Source organism: Neurospora hispaniola (assembly GCF_033458365.1).
Source record: "Neurospora hispaniola strain FGSC 10403 chromosome Unknown B0T23scaffold_3, whole genome shotgun sequence".
NCBI classification, from domain to species: domain Eukaryota; kingdom Fungi; phylum Ascomycota; class Sordariomycetes; order Sordariales; family Sordariaceae; genus Neurospora; species Neurospora hispaniola.
In genome coordinates this window covers 4,702,412-4,720,215 of record NW_026944408.1, presented here as the reverse complement: position 1 = coordinate 4,720,215, position 17,804 = coordinate 4,702,412, and the positions used below count along the sequence as shown (strand labels likewise).

At 53.3% G+C, this 17,804-nt stretch overlaps 6 protein-coding genes across 6 annotated transcripts; 3 read left to right on the top strand and 3 right to left on the bottom strand.

Moving 5' to 3' along the window:
- Positions 1 to 981: 981 nt before the first annotated feature.
- Positions 982 to 1,503, bottom strand: B0T23DRAFT_441055 (uncharacterized protein; the record flags this gene model as incomplete). The annotated part of the gene is made up of 1 exon (XM_062840746.1): positions 982 to 1,503. One exon carries the CDS (start codon positions 1,501 to 1,503, stop codon positions 982 to 984), a length of 522 nt encoding a protein of 173 aa, XP_062694696.1.
- Positions 1,504 to 2,327: 824 nt separating this feature from the next.
- Positions 2,328 to 5,259, bottom strand: B0T23DRAFT_129608 (Palmitoyltransferase AKR1). The gene is made up of 4 exons (XM_062832171.1): positions 4,753 to 5,259; positions 3,531 to 4,687; positions 3,365 to 3,477; positions 2,328 to 3,315 (listed from the first exon to the last, which is right to left on the bottom strand). Exons 1-4 carry the CDS (start codon positions 4,996 to 4,998, stop codon positions 2,642 to 2,644), a joined length of 2,190 nt encoding a protein of 729 aa, XP_062694695.1. The 5' UTR covers positions 4,999 to 5,259; the 3' UTR covers positions 2,328 to 2,641.
- Positions 5,260 to 6,186: 927 nt separating this feature from the next.
- On the top strand, positions 6,187 to 7,758 carry B0T23DRAFT_404018 (signal recognition particle receptor beta subunit-domain-containing protein; the record flags this gene model as incomplete). Its single annotated transcript, XM_062838841.1, has 5 exons — positions 6,187 to 7,211; positions 7,266 to 7,320; positions 7,437 to 7,536; positions 7,612 to 7,646; positions 7,702 to 7,758. The coding sequence occupies 5 exons, from the start codon at positions 6,187 to 6,189 to the stop codon at positions 7,756 to 7,758; spliced, it is 1,272 nt and encodes a 423-aa protein (XP_062694694.1).
- A 35-nt stretch (positions 7,759 to 7,793) lies between these two features.
- Positions 7,794 to 9,800, bottom strand: B0T23DRAFT_129603 (cystathionine beta-synthase). The gene is made up of 2 exons (XM_062832170.1): positions 9,505 to 9,800; positions 7,794 to 9,447 (listed from the first exon to the last, which is right to left on the bottom strand). Exons 1-2 carry the CDS (start codon positions 9,771 to 9,773, stop codon positions 8,130 to 8,132), a joined length of 1,587 nt encoding a protein of 528 aa, XP_062694693.1. The 5' UTR covers positions 9,774 to 9,800; the 3' UTR covers positions 7,794 to 8,129.
- A 3,651-nt stretch (positions 9,801 to 13,451) lies between these two features.
- B0T23DRAFT_412115 (uncharacterized protein) lies at positions 13,452 to 13,952 on the top strand (the record flags this gene model as incomplete). The annotated part of the gene is made up of 1 exon (XM_062839464.1): positions 13,452 to 13,952. The coding sequence occupies one exon, from the start codon at positions 13,452 to 13,454 to the stop codon at positions 13,893 to 13,895; it is 444 nt and encodes a 147-aa protein (XP_062694692.1). The 3' UTR covers positions 13,896 to 13,952.
- A 1,026-nt stretch (positions 13,953 to 14,978) lies between these two features.
- On the top strand, positions 14,979 to 16,872 carry B0T23DRAFT_404016 (uncharacterized protein; the record flags this gene model as incomplete). Its single annotated transcript, XM_062838840.1, has 3 exons — positions 14,979 to 14,981; positions 15,082 to 15,150; positions 15,934 to 16,872. The coding sequence occupies 3 exons, from the start codon at positions 14,979 to 14,981 to the stop codon at positions 16,870 to 16,872; spliced, it is 1,011 nt and encodes a 336-aa protein (XP_062694691.1).
- Between the last annotated feature and the right edge of the window lie 932 nt (positions 16,873 to 17,804).

Below are 17,804 nucleotides of genomic sequence, written 5' to 3'. Positions count from 1 at the left end.
GACCGGGGAAATTCTTCTCGACAAAACTACGTACACCCTACATCCACGAGAGGATACTGAGGCGAGCCAAGTTCCTCTAGGCCCAGGAGAGCATAGCCAGGCTCAGGCTCAGAGGGTCAGGTACTTCTCAGGCATATGCGTAGAGTGGTGGACGAGTACAGGCACGTTCATGGTCTTCCGAAGGGCAAATATTACAGATCTGAGCATCCCAGACAGGTGGAAATTAGGATATAGTCTTGAAAGGGCACCCCAACAAGGAAATATGTCAGCTTGGCTCGTGTAGGGGTCGTCGTGGGGAAGGGAAACGGGATGGGATGGGACCGGATAGAATGTTTTTGCTACTTTGGAGCACACTTATCAAGTGAAGGGAAGTTTTGTTGAGAGGAATGTGTTGAAGTTACCTAGTCTGTCGTTACAGAAGCTGTCGTCAATCTCCAATCTAGGTAGTTTAGTCGTTAACTCGGAAGTCTTTGAATTTCTATGAGTTTTTTCCACCATGCCCTTGGTCATGATATTTCTTCAAATTACCGTCTTTCGTGATCAAAGACGAGACCCTCCTACCATAATGATGACCGGGAAGGTAAGAACTAAGGTATCTTGCGCTGACATACCCTCACCCTCTTACCTTGATACCTCTACGTACTGTTCCTCACACCCTCAACCTCCTTGCACTACACTCACCGTCAACTCCCTTCACCTCCATACTCTTACCATTACTCACCGCGTTTACCCTATCTCCTTTCACTTACTCTCAACCTCAACCTCAACCTCAACCACAGTCACAATCTCACCCTCAACCGTAACCTCCTTTCACTCACTGACTCCAACCCTCACCCTCACCCTCTCATACTCTTGTTCTCATACTTTTATTCTTACCAATCGCCTCGACAGCCTCCCGTCCTCTCACACCCTCTTACACCCCGCCCTCTCACCACCGCATTTGGTACCTCGACCTCGTACCTCGTACCTAGTACCTCGTACCTAGTACCTCGACCTCACAGACCTCACCCTCCCACCTCTCATCTGCCTCGGCCCCCTCCCCCCACCACAATGCTTCTCCCCATGGAGGTAAAGCCAGACCAAACATAAGATTACTAGCGCCACTGTTCCCAAGACACTTTCCACTACTGCTGATGGGTCGTAGCGATGCTCCCTTTCTCCATCTGGAGAGGGACCAGTTACGGTGCCGTTGTTGGTGTTGGTACTGTTCCTATTACTGAGTGTCGAACTACGTGTCAGACTCGGTATCAGAATCGGTGTCAAACTCGGTGTCAGACTTCGTGTCAGACTCGGGAACATAGAGGTGGTCGCTGAGAGCTGTAAAAGCTGTGACTGCGAGACCTGCGAGACCTGCGATGCCGTGTAAGGGACCACGGTTGTGTTAGTAATCGTCCCGTTCGTGATTTCTGCATGAGGAATGGTGGGGATGGCGATGACGGAGACACTGCTTGTAGAGGAGAGGGCTAGCAGCAGGAGTGCTAGGACTTCCATGGTTGTGGTCATGGTGATGATGATGCGGGGGGTTGAATGGTGAAAAGGCATCAACGTTGCGGAAGGCGCGAACGCAATTGATGAATTGAAGTGACAATGTGAAACGATACCAGCTTCTGCTGTAATGAGTCCGGTCGATGTTATGTCACGGTATCTTCGTAGTGGTGGACAAATATCCGCAAATGTTGTTACGAGTCCATTCCCGTGATGATGAATAATCGTGTCTTCTAGAAGGGATTCGAGCCCTTTTATGTGTCATCGAAGTAATGGTTATGAGAAGAAATACAATCCCATTCTTCCATCGTCAAGCATTTATCGTGCAATCAAGATGTCCTAACAGTGCCGTTGTTCAGTGTGGAACAGACGCCTCGCTTCAGATGAAGAACAAAGAACAAAGCGCTCTAGTTGCTCACAAGTCTGACTGAATAAATGATGAACAAATTCGGGGCGCAGATGAGGGAAGGACAGAACCGAGTGACACGACCCACCCACTCTAAGCCACCCGGGACTCGGGACACGGGAAACGCCTTCCGGTCTTCCGTCTTTGTTCTTCCGTTGCGGGATCAAGCTCATACAAGTATTTCTTGAATGGGCATTGTGGAGATCTCAAGGTCTTTGTAAATGCTGGAATTCGACACATCATCGAGTGTCTGAGGATTGTGTGTGAGGTACGTACCTGAATCAATATAGTTGTCTGTGAACATTGAGCTGTCTGTAGAACAGTGGACGAAATAGCTTTGTTTACTTACCCCTGAGCGTAGTGGGACTTACTTGATGGAGCAAGCTAAATGCAGGGGGGTTGCTTGAAAGGAAAACTTCGAATGACAGCTCAGAGTGGCTGACACTTGAAGATTTCATTGGCGAAAACTAAACACATGGCCCCGCAACCAAAAATCGGCCCTGGCTTTCCAATTTCCACCACGACACCTGTTGTCTCCAAATATCGGAGATCAATGAAAGGCGGAAACAGCTCGATACCGACCTGGCTGCTGTAGCCAGAGACTTCCTACGGTCATCACGAGACTACCTATATTGAAGCCGCGCTCCAATTAGAGATACTCATCATCATTAGTCTACCAGTCGACTATGTCATTACCCAAATAGCTCAAGAGCTCCAGACCCCCGTGCATCATTGTACACAACTTCCCATCTACACCTCCTCACCAGCAACGCTCTCATACCCCCCACCTCTCCTCCTCCCTCCGCCACCAGATGTCATGACCCCCGGACTCTCATACATATCCGTATAGTTCACCGGTACACCGCCCAACACCGCCGCGCCATTCTCATGCTTGCCAAACATGGGGCTCGGATCACACCAAAAGTCCTTACAATTCGTGACGCACCCTCTGCTATAGGGGTTGCCGCGCTTGTTTCTCTTGGATCCCTTGCCCGTAGTCGCACCCCGACCTGCCGCAGTTTCAATAAAGGCGTCGACGCCGAGAAGCCGGGACCATTGCTTGATGAAGCCTTGCTTGTGGTTGTGTCCGTGTGCGTGGCGGCCACCGTGACGAGCGCCGCCTGCAGCAGGGGATGGACCGGGGGCGGGGAGAGAGGGTGGGTTGAGGGGGGCGCCGGTGGAGGTGAAGGCGCTGTTGAGGGAGGTGGCCGAGTAATTGTCGATGCCGTGCATGTTTTCGTACGTGGTCATCGCGCTAGAGACTTGGACGAACTGGACAAAGAGGAGCATGGAGACCCAGGTGAGTTGAAGCGAGGCCCAGATGGCAGTTAGGAGGCTGTAGGTATCGGCGTTGACGATGCGGCAGAGCGAGGGGGCCAGGATGTTGCACTCGTCGGAGGCGGTCTCGGAGAGGGTGGAAAGGTCTGCTTGCGTTAGCAATCGGTCTGTAGGAACTTGATGGGATAGACTCACATCTGTAGGTCAACCAGTCATAGGTGACAACACTCAGAGTAAGGTTGATGAGGTAAAGAAAGAAATGACGGTGGTTGTTGACGCCGATGCAGTTGTACACCCAAGGGCAGTGACTATTCCCCGTTAGCTTTCCCATTCTGACCCAGTTTTGACTCGGTATACTCACTGATCATGCTTCGCCACGCAGCGTTGACACCTACGGCAATGCTTGCTCCTCAAAGGCGTGCGGATCATGCAGGTAACGCAAAAGTTGGACTCGTCAAACTTCCACAGGCTGATAAGCTCATCGATGACGGCCTTTTGCTCAGCGACACCTCCCATCTTGGGCACGAACCCAGGATCATCAACCATACACCGGATGTAGAACCAGATAGTCATGGAGATGAAGATGGCAAACAGCAAGTTGGGGATGACTGCCGAATCCTGTCCAAACATTGTGGTGCCAAAGATGTGTAGCAGCCAGTTCATGATGCACAAGAATAGCGACCCAGCAAAGATGCCAGCCATCCAAGGCGTCTTCTGCAGTTGCCTCATGTCTGGCGGGGCATAAGCGATGACCTGCTGTGCCACCCACTGAACGGCATAGCCCGCCAAGACGCCCAACGGGATTCCAACGAACACGGGCATGCCAGCCATGACAACCATGGTCGCCCACACCATAACAAACGGCCACAGAAACGTAAACTTGGTCATGAAGGATCTCCTATCCTGAAGGAGATACGACGCGCCAGGCCAGCTGGGGACAATGGCGTTGCCATGCTCGTCGTAACCGCACTCGTCAAGCGCCTTTTGCCACGCGGCAACCGTGTTGAGCTCCTGAGCCGTGATCGCGGGGGTCTTGCCGTTGGCTGTCTTTGCGAACCGGTCGGCGCCGTACTCAATCAGCTTCTGGATGCACCCCGGGCTTCCTTTGACCAAGGCCCAGTGTAGTGCCGTGAACCCCTGCTCGTCCTTGGCGTGGACACTCGCTCCCCAGCGGAGAAAGACATCGACGCAGGCGGGGAAGCCCTTGTATGCGGACCACATGAGAGCGGTATGGCCGTAGGCATCTTCGACGTCAACGGGGATGCCTTGGTGGAGGAGGAGGACGATCAGCAGGACGTTGCCGTTGAAGGTGCTGATGTGTAGTGTGTTGTACCCCTGAGAATCGGTGATCAAGGGATCGGCGCCGTGTTGGAGCAGCAGGTGGACAGTGTAGTAGTGGCATCGTTGGGCGGCCCATTGTAGAGGCGTTGCGACGCTCTCTCCTCCCTTCTTGTTGATCTCGGCGCCCTTGTCGATGAGGAACTTGCACATGGCGTACTGGTTGTTGATGGCGGCCCACTGCGAGAAGGAGAGCGGGGTCAGCTGGGTGTCGGAGTAGGAGTGTAGGAGAGGATTGGACCTACATGTAGAGGCGTGATGCCCTCGTCATCCGAGTAGGTGGCATCGTATTCGCCGGCCGCAAAGAGCTTCTCCATGCCGGCAATGTCGCCTACCCTTGCCATTTGCATGATATCGTTATGTGCTTCGCTGGGGAGGCTACCGAGCTCGACCTCGCTGTTCAGCTTGGGAGTTGCTGTGTCGGATTTCATGGGCGGTTGAGCGGGGGCGGCATGGCCGGCATGGGCGTCGGCCCCGTCGTGGTGCGCCATTGTGGGATCGCGGTGGTGGAATACAATCGTTCGATCGGTCGGTGAAAAAGGTTTACGGTACTCGGAGGTCGAGGACTAGGATCGTGGTGGTAGTGGTCAGAGTGTGTCGAGTTGTCGTGTCTATCATTTGAAGGCACAGATGGCGACGGTACGAGTCGGCGTGGAGGGGGAGACCACCACCGGGGCGCAGCAACTGGAGACGAGGAGCAACGAGTCGCGACAAGGAAAAAAGACGGAAATAGAATATTTTGAAGCTCGCAGTAAGTCTAGGGACAAGGCCGCAAGTCGAAATACACATTAACAAAGATCAACAAGAAAGAGACCGTCGGCGATGGATGGGAATGGCTGATGATTCCGCCGTGTCCGAGTCGCCAACTTGGAAAGTGAATCGAAGACGGGAACTTTGTTTGGTTGGGGGGCTTCCATGGAGTTTGAACTGATGTTGGACTGTCGTCAATACCCGTTGCCTGTTAGTGTCAACATCCGGTATCGCCGTGTCTGTGGTGGCTGGTTGATGTCTCCGCTAACATGCAGCTTCGGTTGTGTGCTGCAAGGGTCTTCCTCCGGGGGATTGAACTGCCCGAGGTGCCGCGGCGGAGAGACAACAGTTCAGGGTCCAGGGACGTCTCGGGTTTAAAAGCCCTTGGCTGTCTGTCTCACACTGCCACGAACCAGAGATGTCGATAAAGACATTGACACATGCGATAGACTGGTAGAAAGATTGCATCCCCTCGTCTTTCCAATGTTCTCCGAGTTTCCTCTTCGGCGGGCGGGCGTTGCGTCCATGTTCGGTGACAGCTGTGCCCTGTGGTCGGGGTGCACGGACACTGCCACGCCCACTGTGCTGATTCGTCTCCAGCCAACCTTCGCTCTTGGGTGGAGCACTAGGACAGGACCCCAATCTTCTGTGGAGAACTTGTCTGCCGGGAACTTGGTCGTTTATCTCGAATGACGATGGTGTCATTTTCGGCCCCAAAACACCCCGAGTCGAGACCCCTTGGCCCCCCTGCAACGCGCATCTCAACAACCGACGACGCGTCTCAACAAACCAGAGAAAAAAGGGGCATGTCACTATAACATCTACGAATCTCCTCGTTACATTCCAACCAAAGATAAACAGACAAGAAGCGAGTGATCGATCGAACCCCCGCGCAACGTGTCCGAAGTAGCGCAAGCTCTACCGCAACCATGGACACAACAATAGAAACCATAACCGCAACCGTCGCGGCAGCATCCAGCACGCCCTCCGCCTCTGCGCCCATCAAAGAGCTCATCAAAGACTTGCTCATCGCCTCCCTCCAACCCAACAAGACCGTCATCATCACCGGTCTCCTCATCGTCTTGCTCTTCCCCATCTTCCTCCACCAAGTCCTCCACGGCAACGAGTCGGGTTCTTCCTCCAAGACCTCCTCCCTCCCCTCAATCCTACTCGCTGGTCCTTCCGGCGCCGGCAAGACCGCCCTCCTGACCTTATTCGAGAAGCGCGCCGGCCGCTCCATCTCTACCTCAACGAACGAAAAGACCGAGCCCGCGAAGACACACACCTCCCAAACCCCCGTCTCCATCAAACTCAACGCCGCCGCCTCCCCCTCCTCCACCTCCGACGATCAACCTACAAAGAAAAAACCCTTCCTCCTAATCGACACCCCCGGCCACCCCAAGCTCCGCTCCACCGCGCTCTCCCACCTCCTCCCTCTGGACCCCAAAACCGGCCGTCCCTTGCCCCCCTCCAAATCCCAACCCATCAAAGGCGTCATCTTCCTCCTCGACGCATCCACCCTCTCCCCTTCCTCCCCGGACAGCTCCCTGTCTCAAGCAGCCACCTACCTGTACGACCTCCTGCTGGCCCTCCAACACCGCTACAGCCGCTACACCAAGGGAAGCAAGCACCCGCCTTCGATTCCGGTGCTCATCGCTGCGAATAAGTTGGACCTGTTCACGGCGTTGCCTGCGACTTTGGTGAAAAAGGAGTTGGAAGCGGAGCTGGGGCGGATTAGAGTCAGTAGGAGTAAGGGATTGTTGGATTCGGGAGTCAAGGAGGAGGATGATTTGATGGGAAACAGCAAAGAGGAAGGGGATGATTGGTTGGGGGAGTATGGGAGTGAGAGGTTTGAGTTTCGGCAGATGGTGGAGTTTGATATTGAGGTGGAGGTGATGGGGGGGAGTGTGCTGGGGGGAGAAGAGGACGGGCCGGGGTGTGAGGGGTGGTGGAGGTGGGTTGTTGAGAGGGTCTAAGTTAATGATCCATGTGATGGATAGGTAGCTAGCTATGGTGAGGATGGACGGAGAAAAGGGTATATGTGGATGGGTAATGGATGGGTAGTTAGTAGGGTGGTGTATGATAGGATATGGTACCTACGGTGGGACGGAAAGGGGTCATGAATTATGCATACGAAGATATGTAGAAAACCAACTAATCGATATCACTTGACTTGAAGCCGTCATTGAGCGCTGCTAATCACGACAGCAAGTTGAAAAGGATAAGAGATTTGCAGCAGAAAGCCCCCGGTGGACGAACAAGTGCGAGGGATCGTAAAGGTCTGTGAAGAAGAAATATGTGGATATAGACATGGTAGGTACAGTAAACGCGAAAAAGATATTACAGTACTTTAGGAATTAGGATACGAAAAAATGATCAGCCACCTCATGTACGTCGGGTTCGTAGGCCTAGTCTACGATAACGCACTACACCGCCGCTAAAAGGCTCAACTCAGGAAGACCATCGCAAGCAGAGACATGAAGCACCAGGTCGAAAATTAGGGATACGGTACAGATGAACAGTAAAAATAAATCGTCCCATTCGCACGGGTTGAACCCTTTTCTACGCCGGACCAAATGCTACCCAGAAAGATCTACGCGAAAGCAAATGTATGTACTAGTACGCCCAAGGCTCCCAGAGTAAGTCCCCCATTACTATTAGCAAACGACGAAAAAAAAAAAAGAAAAGCAAAAAAAAAAAAAGAAAGAGCTGCCCATAGATGGTGAGTCTAGGTATCATATCCCGTCAAAGAAAAAGATCCCCGTTTAATCCATCCCACGCTCACGGAGGCAGGTTTAGGTGTTGTCGTTGGTATGGATATCCTCCACTCTATACCCCCAGTCATCCATCAAACGCATTTGAAAAATGGTTTTTACAGCGACTGCTGATGAAGCATGTAGGTCAACAGGTCGACCTTGGTGACCACAGCCACAGGCTTGGACCCATTGTCCGTCTTCTCCGTGACAATCGCAGCAGAGTTCCACTCAAGGAACTTGCTGAGAGCAGCGAGAGGAGTGTCCATGGTGATATCCACAAACTTGCGCTGCTTGTCCTTGAGGTCGTTGTCGAACTTGCGGGGATCCGTGACAACCTCATCGAGGCGGCTGAAGTCGAACATGACCTTCGCAACGGGGGTGGCGGGGGTGGCGCGGCCGCGCTGGATGAAGCTGAGAATGTTTCCGAGGGTGACGAGACCGACCAGCTTGCCGCCAGTGGGGGCGAGGACGGGGAGCTGATCGAAGCCCTTGTCGCGCATCGTCTCGATGGCCTCGGAGCAGGGCGAGTCGGCGAGGACCGAGGTGACGGGCTTGAGGCGGAGGGCGCGAACCGTGGCGCCGGCATAGCCATCATCGGTCTTCTTCTGCTCTGTCTCTTGCTGCTTCTTGACAGTCGCGGTACCCTTGGCATCGTTGGCCGTCTTGATTTCGTCGTCGGTGACGAGGAGGCCGTTGGCGGCGAGCCAGTCGTCATCGGCGAACTTGGAGAGGTAGGAGCGAATGCTGTCGGGGAGAACAACGACAACGACGTCGTCCTTGCCGAGGTTGTAGTCCTTGACGGCCCGGATCATGGCGGCCATGGCGCTGCCGGAAGAACCACCAACCAGGAGACCCTCCTCGGCGATAAGGCGGCGAGCGAGGTGGAAGGATTCGCGGTCCTCGGTCTTGTACCATTTGTCGACAAACTCGCGGTCGAGGACGTCAGGGATGAAATCGTAACCGATACCCTCAACCTTGTAGGGAGCGGTGGCGTTGGGGTCGTTCAGGCTCTCGGGTTGAGCGAGGATGGAGCCGACAGGATCGGCAGCAATGACCTTGATGTCCTTGTTGTGCTTGCGGAGGCCGCGAGCGATACCAGTGATGGTACCGCCAGTGCCGGCACCAGCAACAACGGCCGTGACCTTGCCGTTAGTCTGCTTCCAGATCTCCTCGGCGGTACCGAACTCGTGGGCGAGCGGGTTGTTGGGGTTGGTGTACTGGTCGAGAATGTGCGAGTTGGGGATCTCCTTGAGGAGACGGCGGGCGACACCGATGTGGGATTCGGGACTATCCCAAGCGGCCTGCGTAGGAGTACGGATGATGGTGGCACCGAGGGCGCGGAGGACGGAAACCTTCTCGGCCGACATCTTCTCGGGGAGGGTAATGATGGTTTTGTAGCCCTTGATGGCGCCAACAAGAGCAAGACCAATACCACTGTTGGAAGCTTGTTAGCTCGAGTCGCAAACGAACAAAAAAGACACAAAAACGTACGTGTTACCACTGGTGGGCTCGATGAGAGTGTCGCCAGGCTTGATACGGCCTTCCTTCTCGGCCTCCTCGATCATGCGAAGGGCGATTCTGTCCTTGACACTGCCGCCGGCGTTGAAGAGCTCGACCTTGCCGTAGACCTGGCACTCGATACCGAGTGACTGAGGGATCCTGTTGAGGCGGACGAGGGGGGTGTTGCCGATCAACTCGGTGGCCGACATGGTAAGGCCGGGGTTGCGTTCAACGGCGCCGTTGGTAGTCTCGCCGGACATGTTGACGATTGATTTTGATTATTCGACTGACGAACGGTCGGGGATGAGGGTAAAAGGAAGTCGGGAAGGTTCGTTGTCGAGGGAGAGCAGGGAAATTTCTGTCTTTTTATCGTACGAGGATTATTGTGGGGGCTTTGTCCTCGTTTGGTTGTAGGCTTCAGTTGGATGGACACCCACTCGCTCGACCAGGACAACGACGAGAAACGCGCGGGGGCGGGGTTGGTTTGGACAGGGAGGATCAGGAAAGGATTTCACGAAATGGAGGAGTTGGCGGTCGACAGGAAAATGGTGATACAATCTAGGTCTACATATTTATCTTGCTCTCTATTGCGATCAACAGCGACCTGTTGGTAGCAGGTATATCGACTGGGCAGAAACCGCGATCACGGGGAGGCGATAATGCAGGGAGGGGTTGTGTCCTAAGAAATCAGGAACAGCATGTGTAAGAAAGCGGTCCAGTTCTCGGGTGACGGCGTGACGGAATTGGTGAATCAACTTTCGCCATCTCACCGTTGTGTCACTTAGTTATGTGTCCCCCTCCCAAACTCCCACCGCTTGGCTCACCTGGCCCATGATGGGATGCTCCAAAACCGATGATATGCGCCCACCTTCCCTTTCCCTCGGGCTTCGAGTGGTCCCTTCTCGGCTTCCAAAGATCCACAGAAAGTTTCTAACGCCAAGCGCTAATTGCTGGCGGGGATTGAAAAGCACGGGCCAGTTGTGCTCTTTTGCTTGCACGTGCTTGGACACGTCGTTTGAACGGACCGAACGGTTCGGTGATGTTTTGACAAAGACAGGGATGGGCAGTCCGCTAACGGCCCTCGTGATGGAGACATGACATTAGCTCAACAGTGGAATCCGGGGCAAAGTTGAACATCAAGTTGTCTTGTTTGAGTTGGTTTGTTGTCTTCGCTGAGTAAGTATCAGTTGCTGTGCTTTTCAGGAAGGAAGATGGTATCCATGATCTTTTCTAATAGTAGCGGCCAAGGCCCGTTGACATCTAGGGGAAAGCAATGATGATTGTCCATCTTAGGAGACCTTCGCAATGAGGTGCTTTGCATTCAGGAGAAAGATCAATTAATAAAGTCGGTGCAAAGCAAACTGCAAAAGCAAATTTAAAATCAGATCAACACCGACTGCCAAAATGTCCAACGGCACGGACGGCAGGCGTCATGAAGCAGTAGCCAGACACAGAGACACTCAGACCACACGGACAGACCGTCAGCCGTCAGCAGCTGCACAAAATTTCCCGGAATTTGCACTCGTGCACAGACCATCCCAACCCTCTATTTAACAGCAGCTCCCCTCCCCCAATTCTTCCTCCTCTTCTTTTCTCTTTTTTTTTCTTCATACTTACCTTGACTGACTACGCGGAGATCAAGAAAACCGCGTAGTACGGTGGTGAGCCTGCATTGCACATCGTGGTGCTCGCCGCCGTGAATTGCCCTTCGGGGCCGTTCTGGTCGTAATTTTTGATGTCAAGCCAATTATGCAAATCATTGCAAACCAATTTTCTTTTTCAATGTGTGCTCGGCCTGCTTGGTCGTGCCATAGGGAAGAAGATGATGGTGATCCTTTTATGATGCTGAGTGCGTGCGACCGGCGCTTATGATGCACCGTGCCCTTGTTGTCCCGTGCATTTGTCAAAGCTGCCGATACTGGCGATGGAATCAATTCACTTGAATCTGCCCGCTAACGAATAGGCTTTTGTTAGCTGGGCCTTGGGCATGTCAGCCGAGCGCTTTGTTGTGTTTGAGTTGCAGTGGTTCGTTGGTTCTTAGGCTGGCTGGGCGCCAAATCGGACAGGTTCTAGCGCTTGCTTAGCGGTCTTGGTGGTGGTTTGTTAGCGAATCGCGGGGGGAAAGAAGACGGTAAGTGCATCTTTGAAGGTGTTGTTTGTGCAAATGCATCCTGGTTCTGGCCAAGTTGACCGGCGACGCGATGTGAAAAGGGTGTCTCGCCTGTTTGGCGCTGAGTGTTGCGAACTTGCGAGACGAGGGTGTGCCTGGCTGGGGGTGATGTCATGCTTCCCGCTCTAGAGTTTTTCAGTGTTTGGAATGGCTCGCCGGTCTGAAGATACGCTAATGGAAGAGAAGAAAATTGCCGCTGGTGTTTAGTAAGGTATCTACTGGAGATGGAGGGTGTTGCACATGAAATCAAGTAAAAGTAGCGCATTTGTAAGGAAGAAGGGCTTGGGAAAGATTATCGTAGATACATACAGCAAGGATCAGATAGAAAAGATGCTTGGAGCTATACTCGGGAGCCATTCTGACTATCTGATGACAATATCGACACTCATATTGTCCATCTCGTTCCCTGTGTAACCTCTTTGGGTTGTTGTGCTTTTCCAACTTCGTCCACGATAGAGTACCCCTGTCCGTCATTATCATGGCATTCCGAAGGGAGAGAACTCATCATTATTATAAGACACAAAACCTGTGCTTCGGTCTGCGACATACAGTTACAGAGCGCAATATCTACTTTAGGTTCTCCGTTGATTGGTGTTCCGGACACACCCAGCCCAGAAAGAACCTAGAGGAACTCGGGTACCTGCGAGACGAGTTGCTAATGTGTTGTGTTCCGCAACCCTTGCTACCTTATTGAGCTAGAATACCTGAAGAATAACCGCGGTGTCGTTGGACGACTCGGGCAGTTTAGGTGAGCAGGAAGCCTTGACAAAGAAGTCTTGTTTGTAGATGTCCTACGTCGAGCCATCAACTAGCGCATAAGCTCGAGGTGCGCATGTCATCGTGTCACGCAGCTCAAGTACACCATCGTGAGGACCTCGCTCGGACGTGGTGTCAAGAGATGGGGACATAGGTATGCTACCTAAAAATGGCTATCCAATCTCATCCCAACAGGGCGTTATTCGCTTTGCTCATCGGCGGTCGATGCGACTACGTCCCGAAAGCGAGAATGACACAAAATGCAAAGTGGAAACCTCCTTCCAGGTGGGATCGCTGCTGGGTGGCGGCAAGCTTTCAGGTACTAGTACACAGTAGTTGGGACAATTGCCCGCTGAGCAACGGTAGAGGTTCTGTGTTGTGAGCTGCATGAGTGCATGTCGGGAAGGGACGATGGGCCCCTCGCAGTCTTATCCACAGGACGGCAGCCCGGGTCAATCCCATTGTCGGGCGCAACTACCTTGTGGTCGCCCGAAAACGATTGAAACTGCTCGCGCCTGCTTTGCTTCCCGTACAATAACGAGAGCGTGTCGGCGACGACGACGACGACGACCATAGAGTACGAACCCCGGTTGAGGGTTTGGGAGAATGACGCGGGCAAACCATCCAGAGCCCGACAGCAGATGTTCTTGGTCGGATCGTGTGGATTCCCACGGCCTCGAACTAAGCAGCGAACAGCGGGATGGAGAGCGGTCGAGTGAGCCACAACAACCTTTACCAAGAGTAATTTGTCAATTCGCTTGTTGGTCATGGCTATGGAAGAACAGAAAGGGGACAGACGGTGAGTGCTAAGGCCAAGGGGTCATCAAATTCAACCACAGACACGATTCGCAATCGATTATGGAAGTATAACTAGTCGGGTGTTGAGGAATTGAAAGCGACATCTCAACTGTCTCACTCATCCCTCGGTCGTCTCTCTGTCAGTCTCGCTCCAAACCGGTACAAAATCGACCACCAATATTGCAACGCAGCCCCGAATCAAACATCACGGACTATGCCAGATCCACGCCGTCCAGATCGTACCGATAATGCCCGAGTCTTCACGGCAGCCGACCTTTTCCAACAGATCGCTCGGTCGGAGGCTCAGAGACGCCAGGCAGACAGCAATCAAGAAGTGGCGCCACCCTACACCTTTCGCCCTACTGCTGGAGAAGCTACGATTGGCTTTAACTGCGATACCTTGGCGGAACCCCCCAGTTACTCGCATTGCATGTCAGCAAGCCGTACCCATACTGACCAGGAACTGAGGAGTGAAGAGGCAGTAGGTAATTACCGCGCTCGATCTAACGAGCTTGCAGCTCCAGCAGCGCGTTCGGTCCCTACTGAAAGTGCCAGTGCCACGACAGAGGCAAAAGGACAAGCTCGCTCATCCGGCATACCTCCCCCTCCATACGCGGCCCCGGCCACAGATTCTCGGGCTAGTAGGACGGCCACCTAAGCTGGAGAAACGAGTAGAAGTGCTTATCCGCGAGGGGGGGGGCCAAACAGGTGGTACATGGGTAGACATTGAAGTCGTGTTGGTCAAGAGAAGATTGACGTGGAGGGGACTTGGAATTAGGAGCTTTAGAACGTGGCACAAATGGCAAGGATCGTTGTTGGTCTATACGTTTCCCTCCACCAATTCTGTCATTCTGTCAAATTACTTCTCACTGCAGTTGCTGAACGCATGCCCATCCACTCATTCAGCCACTGGATCGTGAAGAGCCCCCCATCACCAACACTCAGAAACTCATCGAAACGAACTGTCGAAACATCACACGGTCCTTGACCTCATACCTAACTCTCCGTTGACATCCTCAGGAGGCAGATTGACGACCATGGAACTTGCTGGGGACGCTACGCTTGGATGGTTGCCGGGAGAAAAATCGCTATGTTTGAAAGCTCTGGTTCGCACACTGGTACAAAAGTAGCTCGGCGCTTTCTTCGGCCAGAACGAGCTACCAAGACCGGCACAGTCATTACAAGAGTAAGAACCTACCTATTGATTCAGGCAGTTGGGGAGACGTAGCTAAAATGTTTATCACTACTCTTTGTGATTCCTTCATCACGTCTTGGGTTTTTTATATTCGTCTATCGAGTCTATCACGGGGAGTACACAACACAAACTACCTACTCGACTCATGCTACGCAGGGTTAAACTCCCCGTCAACAATTCCTTATGTAGAGCACCTCAAAGTTCAAGCCCTATCCCCTTCCATCTCGGCCACTGAGAGCTAGGAAGTGAAGCGCATCATTATCGAGGATGCAAGTGTCCCCCGCGCCCGCCATCACATGGATTGTTCGGTAGCGGGTGCACCGTTCGCGTTTGGAGGGCGGGAATGCGCGCCAGCTACCGCGTAGAGGTACTTGTAAAGCTTCTCAAATCGGGGGTTGATCCATCTGCCCCTCGTCTCGGTGTTGATAAGCGCTCAAAGCTGAGTGCTCAATTTGTCGACAAGTGCATCGGCAGTCCCGGTCGTCGTGTTGTCCGTTGTGTCGGTCATGGTGCTTTCGTTCGTCGTCTTTCTTTGTCGTAGTCGCGATGGTGACTGGAGAGTGGAGAAGGAAACGACGACTTCACCAGGACATGATACTTGCCTGGGGAAGGAATGGAAGGCACAGTAGAGGGGTACTACCCAAGCCAGTCTGTGGAGATACGATCGCGTCCCAGAAAGAAAGGACTCAGCTTCGTCCCATCAGCTGTCGTCCACCCGGTCCCCAAGTTTTCTCAGCATCCAAGTCAAGCCAGTACAAACGGAAATACCATCCAACTAGCTTTCTGTGTTGACAGCGTGCCATACGTTTGCCATACCCAGAGCACAGGCATGCCACGGTATCTTATTAGGCTGGCTGGTTTGAAGCCAGTCACGTCTGCGTCTGCCGGTTGGAATACTAACTCGAATGGAGCTGTATTTCTTTCATCCAGAATCCCTCCCTCTGAGTACTTTGGGAAACGCCAGTCTTGCTCAGGGGGAGAGCGTTTGCTATTATTGAGTGAACTGTTTGCGGCAACGATGACTGTAACAGACTCAGAGCCGCAATGGCGACATGGAGAGACATGGAGGGGCTGGACGTCATGGAAGGTGAAGGGGCCAAAGATGAGATGGAGGCAACCACTTCTGACTGCAGTAAGAAAACAATAGCAGACCAAACTGCTGTGAATCACACAATGTTGTTTGCGTTCTGCTTCACTGGGAGCTTGACGGCTTGAGGAGAATTATGACCTGTCCACACTGTTGCGTGACTTCAGACGAGAAGATTTCGTTGATATGGCTGCAGCTGGCAGTCTTTCATCTGTTCCACTCCTTCTGTTCATACCGTCTGAATAAGATATTAGTGAAGTCCAAAACCCATTCACCTGAGAGTGGGATCTCGTCGCGGTGGGTCACCCTTGGTGTATTTATACCCCTCCTCCTTGATCAAAATCCTTCTCTTTCTCCTTCCACCTCTCAACTCAGGAAGATCAACAAAAAGCAAATTTCAAATTCTCCAACAAGATCTTCACACACGCTTCACCCCACTTCTATATACCTGCAACAACGAAAGCCACCATGGGACTGCCTCTCTACCGTTCCCCCTCAAGCGAGGCCCTTCGCCGCCAGGCCGCAAATAACGCGGCAAGTCAACAACAGCAACCTGACCCGCGCCGCGCAAGGTCCGGCGCCCCTCCCCCTCCTCTCCGTCGCGAAGATGCCCAGCGGCTCTTCTCCCAGACCCCATCCGAGGCTGCAACTGGTACACAAGAGCGGCCTATCGACCTAACTCGCCGCTCCCTCGAAGTCGAGGCCCCACGTCGCCCTGCTCCCCCTTCCCGCTCTGAAGCCCCTCTTCCTTCAACCGAGGACGAGGAGAGTGACACGATGGCAAGTGCCGTTTTGTCCAGGTACAGCCGGACGAGCTTCAACTCAAGCGAGTTGGCGACCCCCGCCGAAGAGGAAGAACTTCGTCTCCCGGACTACGGCACCCCGGAACTCGACTGGTCAACTCCCGAGATCGAGGCGGCTAGCACCCCTCCCCGCCCTGAAGCCCAAGCCTCCGCACCTGCCGCTCCCCAGCAGCCGCAGCAGCGCCAGCAACAACAAGAGGCAGGTCCGGCCCAAGCCGCCTCAAGACAGGAACAGCAACGACAGGCAAGCGGCAGCGGTCGTGGCGGCTTTGTCCAGGTCGTCGTGAGCCAGGACTCAGGCCTGGCGCAAGTCCAAGTTCAGGGTAGCGGAGAAGGTCAAACCATCCCTCCTTCCCTCCGTCTTCCTCCCCTTCCTCGACCGTCGGACGCGACCATTCGACGTGCTCGTCGGCAGAGGATGGGGCAGTCGGGTACGGCGACCCAAAATACAAGCAGCACAGCCAGTCAACGCAGCAGAAGCGGTGGAAGCAGTGGAAGCCGCTCGGCTGCTCAGTCGTCCCGGGTGCGTAACGGAAGGTCGGAATATTAGCTGGTCGTGGATGAGGGCTCAGATCAAAGGAGATTATCCAGGGGTGGTGGGAAGAAAAGGGTCTGCTCTTGATGGGACTCCGGTTTGTGGTCGGCACTTTTTCTTTTGGTGTCATCTTCGAACAAGTCTTCGGTATCGAGGTCGCAGGCATTCAGACCAGCAAGTGGTGGACGAATGGATGCGGTGGCACATTTGATGGAGAAACATGGTTCGGTAGCAGGCAAGGGTCATAGAAACAATTCTGACTTTCCGATCGGCTGGTTTGGGAAGTTCAGGGAAGTCAGGCGTTGATAATTCGTCATGGAAGAGGACAGATATTCCCAGGGACATATCAACACCAGTTTTTCCAATGCAAAGAACGAAGAGCGCTTGTTGAAAATGAGTGACGCATGTGATGCCGCTATTCGTCGCCAACCTCAATGCAAATGTTTGCACCACCACGTTTGACATGTGTCACTTCCAGGCCGTGGACAATTCTCCCTCTTCGCATCAATCACATCAACCTGATTTTCTACTCACCATTTTGCATACTCGCATTTGCCTTGATGAATTTGAACTTGTCGAAACACCATGCAATGATCCTTCTTGATTCTAAAATTCTCATGTGGACTCCTTGCCATGGGGCATGAAGTGCTGAACTGCACCCAGATCAGGTACAGGCATGCACAAATGATGTGACCCTAGAACCGACATAATCGCCGTCGGAGGAAAGGCTACCATCTTTCACAGGAGATGTATTTATACCGGCCCTGGGCCCAGGAACTCCTTTTCTTCTTTGCTCTCTTCTTCCCTTCAACCAGCGCGCCAATCAAGCACTTCTCCCCCACCAATGCTCTCCTTTATCTCCTTCAGTCGGAGGACTTCCGATCTCCGATCCTTCCACTCAACCACAACTCTTGTTTTAGCTGTGCTAGAGCTGCTACCAGTTATAC